Source organism: Chelon labrosus (genome assembly GCF_963514085.1).
Source record: "Chelon labrosus genome assembly, chromosome: 7".
Lineage (NCBI taxonomy): Eukaryota > Metazoa > Chordata > Actinopteri > Mugiliformes > Mugilidae > Chelon > Chelon labrosus.
In genome coordinates this window covers 16,717,013-16,731,893 of record NC_140343.1, presented here as the reverse complement: position 1 = coordinate 16,731,893, position 14,881 = coordinate 16,717,013, and the positions used below count along the sequence as shown (strand labels likewise).

Here is a 14,881-nt window from a genome sequence, read left to right as displayed (position 1 = left end):
CTCAACAAAAAGGCTGTTGCTAATAGAACATTTAATATATTTAAAACGTTTTGTACTCTTTAACTGATTGAAGTTTATTGTTATTGTTGACTTTTACTTTTGGATTGTAGTCCTACTGTTAAAAGAGAAGGGAAAAATAATTGTATCCAAGTCCATATTCAGCTCAATTTGTGTGTGGTATTACTACTGGGTACTGGTACATTTGTGATCCACTTATCATAAACAGCTTTCAGCTATAGGCCAGTAATAGCCGAGTGTATATAAAGCCAGTTCCTCAGAACAAACAGTCCTTAGATCCATTTCAGCTAAGTCATTTGAGTGCCTTGGTCCATGCTGAGTTTGGTAAACTTCAATAAAAATGTGGATAAATAATTGACTCATGGCTCACTTACCTACAAGCCTTTATTGAAATATCTTCTAAAGAGTAACAATAGCATTTTAATCTTATCTCGTGCATGGCAATGTTTGTGAAGAGTTGGTAACATCTCCATCAGATCTCTTTGACATAATCCCCCCTTCCCCCTCCTCGTCATAATCATGAAAAAACTCACAGTGGGGGAGGCGTTGATGTGGAGGACCTCCCCATGTCTGATGAAAGGTCTGCGGTTATGAACTATGCAACCGAGCATCGAGATCATTTACACACAGACGAGCCCTCCAGTGGCACGGGAGGCCACTCGGTCTTTTCATCGAACAGAAAGGAGAGTCCGGGATGAATAGTGGCTGTTTGGGGTGAATAAAGGCCAACCTTTCAGCCTGTCATAATGTGAGATTACTGTGACGGGGTACATGTCTGGTCAGGATGCCGTGAAGTCACACTGTAGTTCAGCTCCAAAGGTCTGGGTACAGCACACAAATGTCATTATGGGGGGTCTGGCAGTAAAGCTGACATGCAAATGTCTCGGTCCTCAGTGGTCCACGCTTATGCTGTTATATTTTTGAAATATTAAAGAATACTTAATAATTGTTAATTGTTCTCCTTGTGCTACAAATGGATTTGGTCATACATTTTAAGAAGAAACCTTTGGACCTGGCATTTGTGTGGATGTTACTTAGACATGTACCACCCACCTAGACTAGACCAGGCACCCCCACCCCATAGCAGTGACACTCCTTGATGGCAGCAGCCATCCCCAGCAGGATGCAGCCAGACATAGGCACACACATAGAAACAGTTTAGAAACAAAACATAAAGAACAGCACAAGATGCTGACCTGGCCAAATTCACTAGATCCTAAATTGGTCAAGTCTCTGTGGGAAGATCCACAGAGGCCCCTCCCCTCAACCCATAGGACCCAAAGGCCCCACTAACAACATTGTGTTGCCAGACACCACAGGACACCCTCAGAAGGCCCTTGTCCATTCTGTGATGAGTCACAACTGTTTTGGAGGCACAAGGGAGACCTTCAAACTATTAGGAAGGTGGTCATAATGTTATACCTGATCGGGGAAGATCAGCACAATGACTTTTTTGTTTTTGGTATAAAATCGTTGACTCTGCTTTTAAAAGAGTTTGTGATTTCCAGTTATTGCACTCCTCTCTCTGGAGTGCATTCATTGTTGAGGTGCATCCAATCACTGTAGTGTTTTCCGCTCTTTCCGCGACCCAGCTAGTCTAGCCCTTTAGCAATTGCCTGTGCGGCAGGTGTATGAGGAAAATTGGTCAATAGCTACAGGAGATAGGCCGGGCTTCTCTCTCCCCCTTTGAACTCCATGATGTCCTGTGTGCACCATGTATCTGTCACAAGCAATTTCTGTGGAAAACAACAATAAAAAGAATGTCTCTCACCAAGTACAGCTTGGGTTCCCTCCATTTGTACCAAAGAGGAGTTGAATAAAATGGTATAATTTGCAATCATCACTACTGTGGAATAAGGAAACTGCTCCATTGCTCCATCCAATACAAAATTCTATTACCGGCGCCTCCAAAGCTCATTAAATATACACTGTTGCCCATAAAGTTGGAATAAAACACTTTATACCTTTTCTTAACCAATGAGATTAAGCGGTACTGATAGAGGCCGGGATGTACTAGTCTTATCTCTTTGTTTCCAATCTTTGCACCGAGCAATTGTCCACTGCTGATTCTTCCTGTAAAGACACTCAAACAGGAAAGCAAATGGGTGAGTAGGCGAGAAAGCGAACGAGCTTCTCAGAATACAGTTTATATATGTTTGATAGAGTCTTTATCATTTTGCCTCATTGGTAGAAACTTCTAGTGCATTTCAGCTTTACAAGTGAACATACGATTATTTTCTGAGCCTCAGCTGGCGCAGACACAGTAAAACATGCACTGCACAAAGTAATCCCATTTTCTGCCTGCTCTCTCAATTGACTCGTCTCTTTGTCAGTGTCCTCCATCTCCCGTCCTTTCTCCTGTCTGAACCGTCCAAGAATCTCCTCCTCTCTGCTTGGCCTGAGGGTGCGACTGGCTGTTGGTGCCAGTTCCAGGGATAGCAAAATGGGAGCTGTAATTATCATTGCTCCACCACTGTCCTGTCAGCGTGCTCGCCAGCAAAACAAGAGGGATCCTTTGGAAGTCCTGATCAAAAGCTCTGGCCTTTGATCGTGATGCAAAAGGAAAAACCAAAACACTGTGCAAAATCAACGAAGAATGTCCCAAAGAGAGGCAGGGAGAGCTGGAGAGGATGCAAATCCCAGCCATCCAGAAGATGTCCTCAGCTCCTCTTCTGCCATGACGTGTTGATGTCACCAGCACAGGTGTTTGTGCTGCGTTTGATCAGAAGTAGAGGACCAAGGGAGTGAGTCATGCACTGATGTTGTTGCTTAAATGTCTGCGAGATCGCACCTGGTAAGTGGCACAGCAGGTAATGTCTCGGTGTTTCTGCGAAAGCCTCTCATTAGTCTGTTTACAATCTGATTTAGACGGAAACGCCTGTTAAAACATCTTCACTTCCAAACAAACACTGCATGGATGATTCCGCATGAACCGGCAAAAAAAGGTGTCTCCAGGGAAGGATACTGTGAATGCTTCAAAATTCATTTGCAGCAGAGTGACAGAAAAAGTAATAATAGAAACCCCGTTTTGAGGGCCTCAGCCAAAATCTACAGGGGCACAAGTCATGCTGCTTCAGCGACAACAAACCACAGCCTCTGGAACCTTTGAAACCCTGTGTGGTCATTTTCTCTCACAGTGACTGAAAGGAACTGTGGTGGGTGGGAAAGAAAAAAAAAAAAAAAAAGAGCCCCTCGCCACTCATAATACCAATCTTATGTATGTAGACGAAAATGGGAGGGATGGGAGGGGTTGTGGGGTGGCAGACGGACTAAGGCACAATTTTAAAGCGCTTATTGAATTGCCATTACAGCTCCTGAGACTAATTGTGGCTGTTGTGTGTCTCTCGGTGGCCTAGGGGGCTCTGGAGTGGCCCTGTATGCTCTTACTCAGTGGGGTTTTCAAACCGAGTGGCCCTGAAAGAGAACAGGACCACCGTAGATCAATGGCAAACCTTTCACTCTTTCACAGGGCCTCGCTAATCCTTCACATTTGTCTGCCATTTGTTGAGGCACATTCACAGCTCCCTGAATTTAGGATTAGGGCTTGTTTTGTTACAAAAACAGCCCGAGTTATAATGCTGAATAGATGGACTGAAGGGTGGACGACGGATGAGGGTGGATGTGAGTTTTTGAGCATGTGTGTGTATGGTTATTAAGTATACACTACGTTTATGACCAGATGCATGAGAATACAAAACCTATTTAACATGACAGTCTGTCTTGATTTACAGAATTCTGGTAGAAACACACGTTTTAAATACAATGTTTTTTTCTTCAAATGGTTAACACAGCCATTATGACAATTATGACAATTTTGTTTTTGGGTGTAAATGGAAGTCAATTTGAATTCAAACTTGCATGTACAGCAAGATTAGCTTGTGTTCAGACACAAAGCAAGGTGAATATGAAGGCGCTACGATTGCATAAAAGTCAATGACAAGAAAGGTACGGGCAGGAACAGAAGCCTTCGCACAAGGTGGTGCAAACTCAGGAAGAGTCCACGGAGGCTGAAAATGTTCAAACTCCAGATTATCCCACAGCTTTATGACTCTGCTCCACACACAGACACAAGGATGAAGGAGAGAGACTGGAGGGAAATTAAAGAGCTTCTGGTGAGGTCGGTCAGTGGTTGAGCTCAACACAAGCACGCACACAGGCACACTCCCACATATCCTGCTAGCTGGGAAACACCTGGCAAACCTTTGCTTTGCTTTTTTTCCAGAGATGCTGTAGGAGTCATGCTGAAGAAGAAAATGTATAGTAATGCTAAGGGATGGGAGGGATGGGTACATTTTTCTTATATGTGACTACATTAGAGGGATGTACAGAGAATCTGCAATGCCATAAGATTTATTTCCATCCAGTGTTGCATTCATTTTTCACCAAGATCTTGTATTGATGATGGGAGAGTCTGACCACTGCACAAAGCCTTCTCCAGCACAACCCAAAGATTCTCAATGGGGTTAAGGTCTGGATTCTGTGGTGGCCAATTCATGTGTGACAATGATGTCTCATGCTCCCTGAACCACTCTTTCACAATTTGAGCCCCATGAATCCTGGCATTGTCATCTTGGAAATCCATTGATGGAATAACCTGGTCATTCAGTATATTCAGGTAGTCTGCTGACCTCATTCTTTGGGCACATAATGTTGCTGAACCTAGACCTGACCAACTGCAGCAACCCCAGATCATAGCACTGACCCCACAGGCTTGTACAGTAGACACTAGGCATGATGGGTGCATCACTTCATCTGCCTCTCTTCTTACCCTAATGCCCCCATCACTCTGGAACAGGTTAAATTTGGACTCATCAGACCACACGACCTTCTTCCATTGCTCCAGAGTCCAATCTTTATGCTCCCTGGCAAATTGAAGCGTTTTTGTTATTTTTTTCCAGTTATCCTCACTGATTAGTGGTTTTCTTAAGGCTACACAGCTGTTCAGTCCCAATCCCTTGCGTTCCCATCGCACTGTACGTGTGGAAATGCTCTTACTTTCACTATTAAACATAGCCCTGATTTCTAATGTTGTTTTTCTTTGATTTGATTTCAGCAAACGTTTAAGTGATCGCTGATCACAATCACATCCGACCACATTTCTTCCTTGAAGACAATGGTTCACCACTATCCTTCCAGTTATTAATGATGCATTGGACAGTTCTTAACCCAATTTTAGTAGTTTCTACAATCTCCTTAGATGTTTTCTCTGCTTGTTGCATGCCAATGATTTGACCCTTCTCAAACAGACTAACATCTTTTCCATGACCACAGGATGTGTCTTTCAACATGGTTGTTTAAGAAATGAGAAACTACTCATTGCATCATTTGGGGTTAAATAACTTGTTTCAGCTGAAAGATAATCGGTCATGCAGTAATTATCCAATAGGAGGCTTGTACCTATTTGCTTAGTTAAATCCAGGTGGGGACTTTTTTTTTGGCCAGGCAGTGTATCTTCCTCACATTTCTTCTATTTGATGTGCTGGTGTGTGAAGACGCAGACATTCACACGAAGAGAGAGCAAAGGCAGAGTTCAATGTCCTGAGTCACCTTTTTGGAAATAAACATTTCATAAGAGAGAGGTAAAACATGAACCAATTGATTCATCACACAAAATACCTGCAAAGGCAATACAGTTTCATTACAGTTGCAAGTCCCTTTGAAGCCTAGCGTTTTCCTCCAGTGTGTGCTGTCTGAAGCTCAGGGTGCGATGGGACAGTCTTGGCAGCCTGATGCAGGGCTATCCGTCTGAGGCCTTCTCATCACAGAGTGGATTAGTGTTCATGTCTGAAGCCACTTAGAGGACTTTAGACAGGGCTGCTGAGTGGCACCTGCGCCACGTTTCTCCTTAAGCCCTGCCATGCCACGCCGCAGGTATGTGGTGCCGACTGGACAAACCCAATGTCAGGCATTCTTTGCATGCCTGCAGTGGTGCCAGACACCAGGGGATGAGGTGAAGGGATGGCTGGAAAGATGAGTGTGTGAGAGGAAAGCTGGTCCTCCTCGAAGAATTGAAATATGGTTATTTGCTTTCTTCCTGAGAGTTAGATGATAAAACTGATGCTGCAAACTTGGCTGTACGGTAAATAACACTAGCAGAATGTCGGCTTAGCTTAGCATGAACCCAGATACACAAACTAACAGCTAGCCTGGTTCTGAGCAAAGGTTAAAAAAATCCATTTACAAGACCTTGCAAAGCTCCCTAATTAACACCTATAAACCAACCTGTAGTTGCATGACACGATTACTTGGCCCTGTGTGGAGACTTCCTGGAGTAATTGTTATCAGGGTAGGGTTGCCGAGCAACCAGTGGAGACCCAAAATTAAACAAACAAGATGTTAATTTGTGAGCTCTAGAGTTGCTGGTAAGCAGTTTGTTTTAAACTTTGGACAGGCCCACGCTAGCTGTTTCCCCCTGCATCCAGTTTTTATGCTAACCTAAGGTAACACGCTGCTGGCTGAGGCTTTACAGCAAACATCCGAATCAGAAGGACTTTATTTTCCTTGCACGCAGTACAATGAGAGATAAAGTCATCTCCTCTGTGGTTTTGTACAAAAGCAAAAGAGAAAAACACGATATAAAAAAACAGTAAGATGCAGATGAGAGAAACATAGTATAGAAAAAGAAACCACACCCAACAACAACTTGACAGTAATAAAAAGGTGAAAGCCGCAGGAATAAAAATGTATGTATTTAGATGTACATCGATCAGGCATAACATTATGACCCTAGTATTGTGTAGGTCTCCCTTGTACCTCCAAAACAGTTGTGACTTATCAGAGAATGGACATGAGCCTTCTGAGGGTGTCCTGTGGATCATCCCACAGATACTTCATCAGTTTGGGATCTAGTGAATTTGGAGGCCAGATCAACACTTTGTGCTGTTTTTCATCTTTTCTTTTTTTGTGTGTGTTGTTCCTTAACCGTTTGTGTGTGTGTGTCTGTGTCAGGCTGCATTGTGTTGGGGGTGGCTGCTGCCAGAGTACCCAGAGAGAGCTGACACAGACACAGGAAGAACATGCAAACTCCACACAGCAGCAGTCTCAAACAGCTCTTCATCTCTTCACGTCCAGTCTGCCTGGATTCAAACCCGGAACCTTCTTGCTGTGAGGCTGTGAGGCATCAGTGCTAACCATCACACCACTGTGCCGCACTACACGGTTATCTTTTTGTTGAAATGAAAGTGAAAGAGAACAATCCAATACAACTGCTCAAGTCATAAAGTGTACAGTTGCAAAGTGGATAAATTAAACGATTGTCTTATCTTATCTTATTCCATTTTGATTGGTACTTATTGTATGTTATTCAGTGTGATGAGATTCAGAATTGCAGTGATGTTCAATAAGTACTGCAGTTTAATATAAACCAGTACAGTATCAATGCTACAATGCTAACTACAATTTCAGCAATTGAGTTGTACTAACAAACCTTAGAAAAGAAGAACATATAGAAAGGTGTTGTACTGGATTGCATTAGATTAGACGTTTTAATAAAATGGCCACAGGTTGTAAAGTTGTAGTTGTTTGAGACTGTTGCTGTGTCTAAAATGAGATAATAATTTTTATTTTTTTTTCAAGTTTGAATTCATGGTGACATGGCCACCATCGAGACTACATCTCTTCATGTAGCTCAGCCTGGCGCTCCCAGATTTAATTCTTATGAGAATATTTATCCCAATCCATTGGGATTTCATTATGAGGCATGTTTTAACCAGTGCAGAGAATGAAAATCCCTCTGCGTGCAATTCGATACAAACAATCAGAGCAACAAAGCATGTGACAATTAAGGCTTTCTCGACAAATGCCATAACAGCTTGAGTCTCTGACTGCAGCCCTGAATTACTGGAGAAGTTGCTCTAGCTTCCAGGCTAGCTTCAGCTACTGGCAGTGAAGCCCACAATTTTGTAAACTTCCGTGTTTAAAGGCCTAACATAGTAGGGAGAGGACACCTGGATGTGCAAAGTAGATATGTAAATAAACCAAATACAGATCAGGCTTGCTGGTCACTATACCTCTACCAGTGTTTAGTAGAACTGGATAAATTTTCACGCACATAAAAGTTCAAACCTTGGACATGTGAACTGTTACATTAAAGGTATATATGGCCAAATGAGAAGAGGATCCCTGAAGGTGGTTGCAGCCTAAAGGGGCTCCTTCTACACAGTTGGTCAGCTGAGGCCACATGCTGGCCAGCGTCCCAGTCAACATCATGAGGTTGTCTTTGGCTGTTAGTGACTGGAAAAGACCAAAGTCAGTGCCGCTTCATGCAAAGTTTAAGCTGTGCCAAAGCCTATCCACCCTGCCCCTGAAGCCCCGCTGTGTGAAGTAATTCTTCATGCCAGTGAAAGCAGACAGACTCTGTGTTCTGTCACTGCATGCATGGTGATATTTATTCAACGCTGCATTTTTTTATTTTTTTTTTAAACCACAAATATTAGCAGGTGGATGTTCTTTCTTCACATTCATGTACAATGTCAAAATCCGCTCTGTATTTACTGTGAGTCGGTTTGAAATGAACCAGGTGAGAAGGTTTTTATTGGATTAAAACTCATGGGTTGCACAGGACAATAAGCATGATTTCCTCTCTTAAGGTGTGTTATCATGTGGTAGGAAGGAGAATATGACACTGAATGGAAAACTTAAGGACGCTAAATCCTTCCACTCAATTCTTTGACTAAACTATGGATTAAAAACAAGACAAAGCTGTGCATTATGTTTATTCACTTTAGCGCTGTGAATGGATTTATGGACAGACTCACTAATGGTGAAATGTAGACTGAAAGCCTTCTAGTGAGGTGTTAGCTCTGTTTAAGCTGAGAGATTCAACTGTAAGACCAAAGGCAACTCAACCGTGGTCTGTAACCTTTGTACATTATCTGAAAGTCGTCCGTGTATTGCAGCAATATCCCACTATGCTAATGTGTGTACAGAATCACAAAGTGACGTCTTTGAGTGATGACCTTTATTCGTCCCGGTGCAGACTACTGTGCCTCCTCATTGCACAATTCCAGGCAACAACTTCATATAAAACACTGACCTTCATTTTGTTCTCCTTTAAACATGGAGGATTTCACTTAATTATTAGAAGACAGGTTTACTAAGTATCAGGATGATGAATCACAACTGTAGTGATATTTCCTAAAACTTCTCCCACCCTGGCATCAGTCTCACTCGGACTACTGTTAGGTAGCAGCAAATAGCATTTGTCACCATTACAACTGGGAGTACAGTCTATGGAAATGGTGCCAACTGGACTTGTAGAGTTTCTTGATGATGTTTCCCAGCTCACCCAAGAGGCTTCTTCAGTTTATTGAAGTTTATTTTCCTGAGCAACTTGATAAACTACCAAATATTTCTACATATCTGGACTATAAACTAAACACATTATTTGTAAAGCAGATTTTATCACAAAGAGTCCTTAAACACCTCAATTTGCAACTCTACATTAACGGAGAGGTGGCGCCCTCTGATGGTCATAGAGCAAAGACTCTTTGAGCAACTTTAGCAAGTTTCCGGTGATCTCTGGCTCTCTCTGCTGGGCATCATGAAGTACTGAAGCAAGCCTGATCTCTGCATATTTACAGCATTGAATGGGTGGCATTCAGATGTTGATACGGAGGGAGGTGGTCTAGCAGTAAGACAATCAAAGGGGTATTTTACAATGCAAAAAGGGGTTTAACCTTGCATAAGGTACCGTGTGAACATTTATGTGTCCGTGCATGTCTTCATTTTCTAAAACAGTTTTTAGTTAACCATGTGGTCTAATGGAACATTAGGATATTGAATAGTGCAGTTTAGTGCAGTTCAGCACCCGTACAGTGAAGGTGAAGCTGTAGTTTCAGTTAGTCACATGGCATTCACAGTTTTTTGGGTTTTTTTTGCAAGTTCTAGGTGAGATGTTTCACAAGACCCCAGTCTGCCAGAGAAAAAAAAAACTCCCAGGTTTGTATTTACATTCTTTTTAAATCTATAAAATCTTTAAAATCTATCCAACAATTATTCCCCTAGTAGTATCCAAACTGATATGCCAGAATGAGCAAAATACAGTCACAGAAGGAGCCAGAAAGTGGACAAAATGTATAATGAAGATGAGAATAGACGTCATAAAGATGAAGCGTGGAGGAAGCGTGGTTGCAGGAGATGAAAACCACAGACTCACTGCAATGCACTTTATGAAGAGTCATGAAGTCTTCCTGACTTGACCTCACAGCACAATGCATGTCCTGTTGCTTTTTGTTTGTCTCGGACAAAATGGTAAGTTTACATATATATATTTTTTTGTTATACTCAAATAACAGACATTATTTCCTTGGACTGCCCTTCTTTTGTTCACAGCCCTTGGCAGTGAAATCATAAAGGGTAAAAAGGCAAAGAAATCCATGATGTATATGGCATCAGTGCAGAGAAACAAATATCACGTCTGTGGGGGATTTCTTGTCAGCGAGGACTTTGTAATGACTGCGGCGCACTGTGACAAGTTGTGAGTGACCAAAAGTTTATTCTCTGATCAATTTTCCATTCACATATAACAGAACTTAAATTATTTGAAATGATTGTTGGTGCAGGAACCCTACAAGTGTTGTTCTGGGCACCCACAATCTCAAGAAGGTTGATGATGCCACAATGAGATACAGTGTAAAGAGGTGCAAACACCCTTCCTATAATGAACGCACAATTGCAAATGACATCATGCTCCTCAAAGTAAGTAGATACTTTTTCAACAAAGTAAGTAGACACTTTTTCAACTTCAGAGAAAAAGCACATGTATTTAAGTAATATTAAACAATGGCATCTGACTTGTAATATTATTCCTCCTCTACACTGTGATTTAAATAATTCAAATAATATAATATCCATGATTCTGAAGCTGGTCACTTCTTCATATAGTGTGACAACGTTTAGCTTGTTTCAAGCAGATATAACTGATTGATTCTGCATGTGCACACTGATATCTACAATGCTGATCTCTGGTACAACCAATACATATATTTAACTTATCTATTCCTTTGTGTTATTTACTATAAAAAAATTACTTTTGGTCACGCACACATTAAAAGCTAATGCAAAATATGTTAAATGAAGTTATGGGCTGTAAGTAATCTTCATGTTGGATGTATAAATTGCTTTATTCATATAAGCAGGATCTATTTATATAAAAACATCACACTTGAAGACAGTCGGATAAAAAGTCAATCCCTTGCATTTCTTCTTTCACGTCTCCAGCTGTCTAGGAAAGCTCGCCTGGGCAAAAAAACAATCAAGCCACTTCAACTTCCAAGTGATCAAAAGCCCCTGAAAGAAAAGAAATCGTGCACAGTAGCTGGCTGGGGGTACACGCAAACCCGCGGACAAGTGGTTGATGAACTGCAAGCGGTGGATGTTCCCATCGTAGGCCTGCAAACATGCCAGAAGTCGTGGCCTAATCTTCCTGCCAATGTTATCTGTGCCGGTGGATACGGAACAAAAAAAGGATTTTGTCAGGTAGGATTTCTATTCTCTGATGGAAAATGTGCTTTATTATTAATGAGATAGTGGTTAAGATATTTCCTCCTTGCAGGGTGATTCTGGAGGCCCTCTGGTGTACAAGGGCAAGGTGGCAGTCGGTGTCGTTTCTTATAACAACAACAATAACTGTGACTACCCAGATAAGCCCAACGTCTATACGGACATATCAAAATTCCTTCCTTGGATCAAAGACATTCTTAAGAAAAAGCAGTGCTAAGTGATTTAATGCTTTGGGTTTGTTGTGTCGATAATGTCTAATACTAGATTTAAGCTTCTGCATCGCATCTCCACATGCATTTCTCTGGCCCACAGTGTAGCTTCACAGAAATGTAACTACATGCCACAGTTACACAGACATCTACAACTATTACTGCAACTCCAGCATTCATTTCCTCATCAACATTTCCGAATGGCCAGACATGCAGAGAAAAGTTTTCCTCCTTCTGCTTCAGTGGGTCCAGTGATCGCACACACCACAGACTTAAAGACTGGTTCTCTTTCAGTGAAAATAATGTAATGTTCCCTCAGCATATATACATTGATCAGGCATAACATTATGACCACTGACAAGGGAAGTGAATAACATTGACCATCTTGTGACAAGACAATATTCTGCTGGGAAACTTTTGGACCAAGCATTCTTGTGGATGTTGCTTAGACATGTACCACCCACCTAGACCAGGCCAGGCACCCCCATCCCATAGCAATGACACTCCTTGATGGCAGCAGCCATCCCCAGCAGGATGCAGCCTTACACAGGAACACGCACAAAAACGGTTTAGGGACAACTCAGAAAAACATGAAAAATAGCACAAGGTGTTGACCAGGCCTGCAAATTCGCTAGATCCCAAACTGATCAAGTATCTATGGGATGATCCACAGAGGCCCCTCCCTTCAACCCATAGGAACCAAAGGTCCCCACTAACAACATAGACTTAGACTTAGATAAACTTTTTTTTTTTTTTTTTAATACTACTGTTGCCAGACACCACAGGACACTCTCAGAAGGCCCATGTCCATTCTCTGATGAGTCACAACTGTTTTGGAGGCACAAGGGAGACCTACACAATATTAGGCAGGTGGTCATAATGTTATGTCGGATCGGTATATAGTCCTGCCTCTCCCTTTCACCTTTGTCAGTCTGTTCATTCGCCCTGGAAATACATGTTCACTTATCGCAGATATACCTGAGTTCTTCTCTGCATGATGTCCCTGCCTGTGTTCCCTTGTTTTCTGTGCTTTGAATCATTTGGATGATTCATGGCACTTTTTGTTTCTGCTTTGTAAGATACATTAAAATGAACTTTCTTATTTCATCCTGCCTTGCTGAGCTGTGTGTTCCTGCATTTGGGTCCAGTCTCCCCATTGCATATTGTTGTGACAGACAGATTGCTTTACCCCTTTTTAATTTCACTGTATGTAAAGAATGCTCTTTTTTACAAAACATGTGACCAATAAACTTTTGAATTGAATTGAATCTGACAGTGGGACACTCACGTATGCTACGATGTAAGCTCTGCGCAGGTCTGTTACAGATGTATAAACCAAGTGAAGCCACTTTGTCAGTCGCTAATTGAACAAAATCAATGTTTCCTTCTGTGACACTTGTCATCAGTTCACACAAATGCAAGCTAAATATTCGCATGCCTCTAAGTTTAAAGCATGTGTAACTGCTGTTAATGTTACTGTTATCAGCTGCATCATGAACTTCACAGTTTATCCACAAACTACAGCTAATGCTAACCTGACAGCAGGCACGTTTCAGTGGTTTATCAAGAGTGCCACAAGATTGTGACAAAGCAAGCTTAAGTTTGTTTCACATGCAAACATGGTGGTTTATGGGTCTATGATGGTGTCAGAGATGTAAAGTGATAATGAACAGAATAGAAATAAACTCATTTATGCAAAACAAGTGTATTAATACCATGTTGATGAGTGGTTCACTGTAAATACTTTCTTAGTGGACATGCCATATGTTTAAAGACGTTGACATGAGTCAGTATGTAAGCTATGTAATCCTTAATGTCAAGCAAGAGTGTTGAACTGCTGGTTGCGCTTACTCATGTCAATCTACTTACTTGGCTTTCACTATTAAATAGAAAGAAAGAAAGCTGTCTGGATCAACAGCAATGTCAGAAATGACTACTTTATAGTAATAGTAAGATTTACATTCCTCTGATAATGTCAATGACAATATTATACATAGAGCACATTTAAAAACAACAAAAGATGAACAATGTGCTGTAGAAACAATCAAAATTGCAGAGGCAAACTTTTTGAGAGTATGGGGGCTGCAGCCGCGACGGCACTATCTATCTGACTTGTGTTTCAACCTCAGTCTTGGGACAAACAGAGGCAAGTGGTCAGTGGACCAGAGTAACCTCAATGGTTAGTGTGGCTGTAGAAGATCAGATAGATAAGTACTGGGAGCCAGTTAACCGAGGCCAATACAAGGGGAAATGTGTTTCCTGTTAAAAGGTAAGCTGCAGCATTTTGCACCAACTGCAAGCGTTAGAGAAAGGCCTGACTAATATCAGCATACAGGGTAACACTTAGGTCAAGACGGAACAGAATGAAAACATATAAAACCCTTTCAAAATCTTTAAAAGAGAAATTGAGACTTTATATAAGAGCTTCAGCTGGAAGAAACTTAACTTGACATTGAGAACTTAAAATCAGACTTTTAACACTGGGTTTTACATACGACAGAGGGAACTCAGGTCCATAAGAAGAACCTCAGAAGCACCACTAGGTCCAAATATCAAAACCTCAGTTTACCCTCATTGAAGTTTAGAAAGTTTAAGACCCTCCAAGCGTCCAGCAGTGGTTTTCATAAACTGCCATCTTTCCAGTTGACTTCATGGCAGATAAGTTGAATGTCATCTGCATAACAATAGAATACAATTGTCTGCATCCTAAGCAAGAGTGCTAATGGGTGCCTGTATAAGGAAAATAGGAAAGGACCAAGAATAGAGTCGTGATGGACTCCACAAGCGAGAGGAGGAGGATGTAGATTTGTAAAGGCCAACAGAGAAACTTCTTTCAGACAGATACCACCTACAGTAAACTACCCCAGAGCGGATCCTTTGATTAATGCCCAAGCATGGCGGAGTTGTCTGAACCACTGACTCATTTTTAAAAAATAATATCAAAAGTATTTTCAGCGTTGACAAAATGTCAATAAACACTTGCAGCATATCCTCTCCACCTGCCTCCTGCTCTCCTGCACTCTCGTCTGACAGCAATGGTTCAGCTTTAAGTGTGGAAGGCTTTAAAAGATGCAAAATAACATCCAGAATACTATGACAGGCGGAATAAAACTGTGAGGTTAACAGATCAGTATAAAGATGGGAGGAGGGCC

The 14,881-nt window shown here is 41.6% G+C and overlaps 1 protein-coding gene across 1 annotated transcript; it reads left to right on the top strand.

Annotated features, from left to right (window-relative positions):
* Positions 1 to 8,527: 8,527 nt before the first annotated feature.
* On the top strand, positions 8,528 to 12,223 carry LOC311491161 (duodenase-1-like; the record flags this gene model as incomplete). The annotated part of the gene is made up of 5 exons (XM_084549019.1): positions 8,528 to 8,536; positions 10,314 to 10,495; positions 10,581 to 10,716; positions 11,239 to 11,496; positions 11,573 to 12,223. The coding sequence occupies 5 exons, from the start codon at positions 8,528 to 8,530 to the stop codon at positions 11,735 to 11,737; spliced, it is 750 nt and encodes a 249-aa protein (XP_084405145.1). The 3' UTR covers positions 11,738 to 12,223.
* Between the last annotated feature and the right edge of the window lie 2,658 nt (positions 12,224 to 14,881).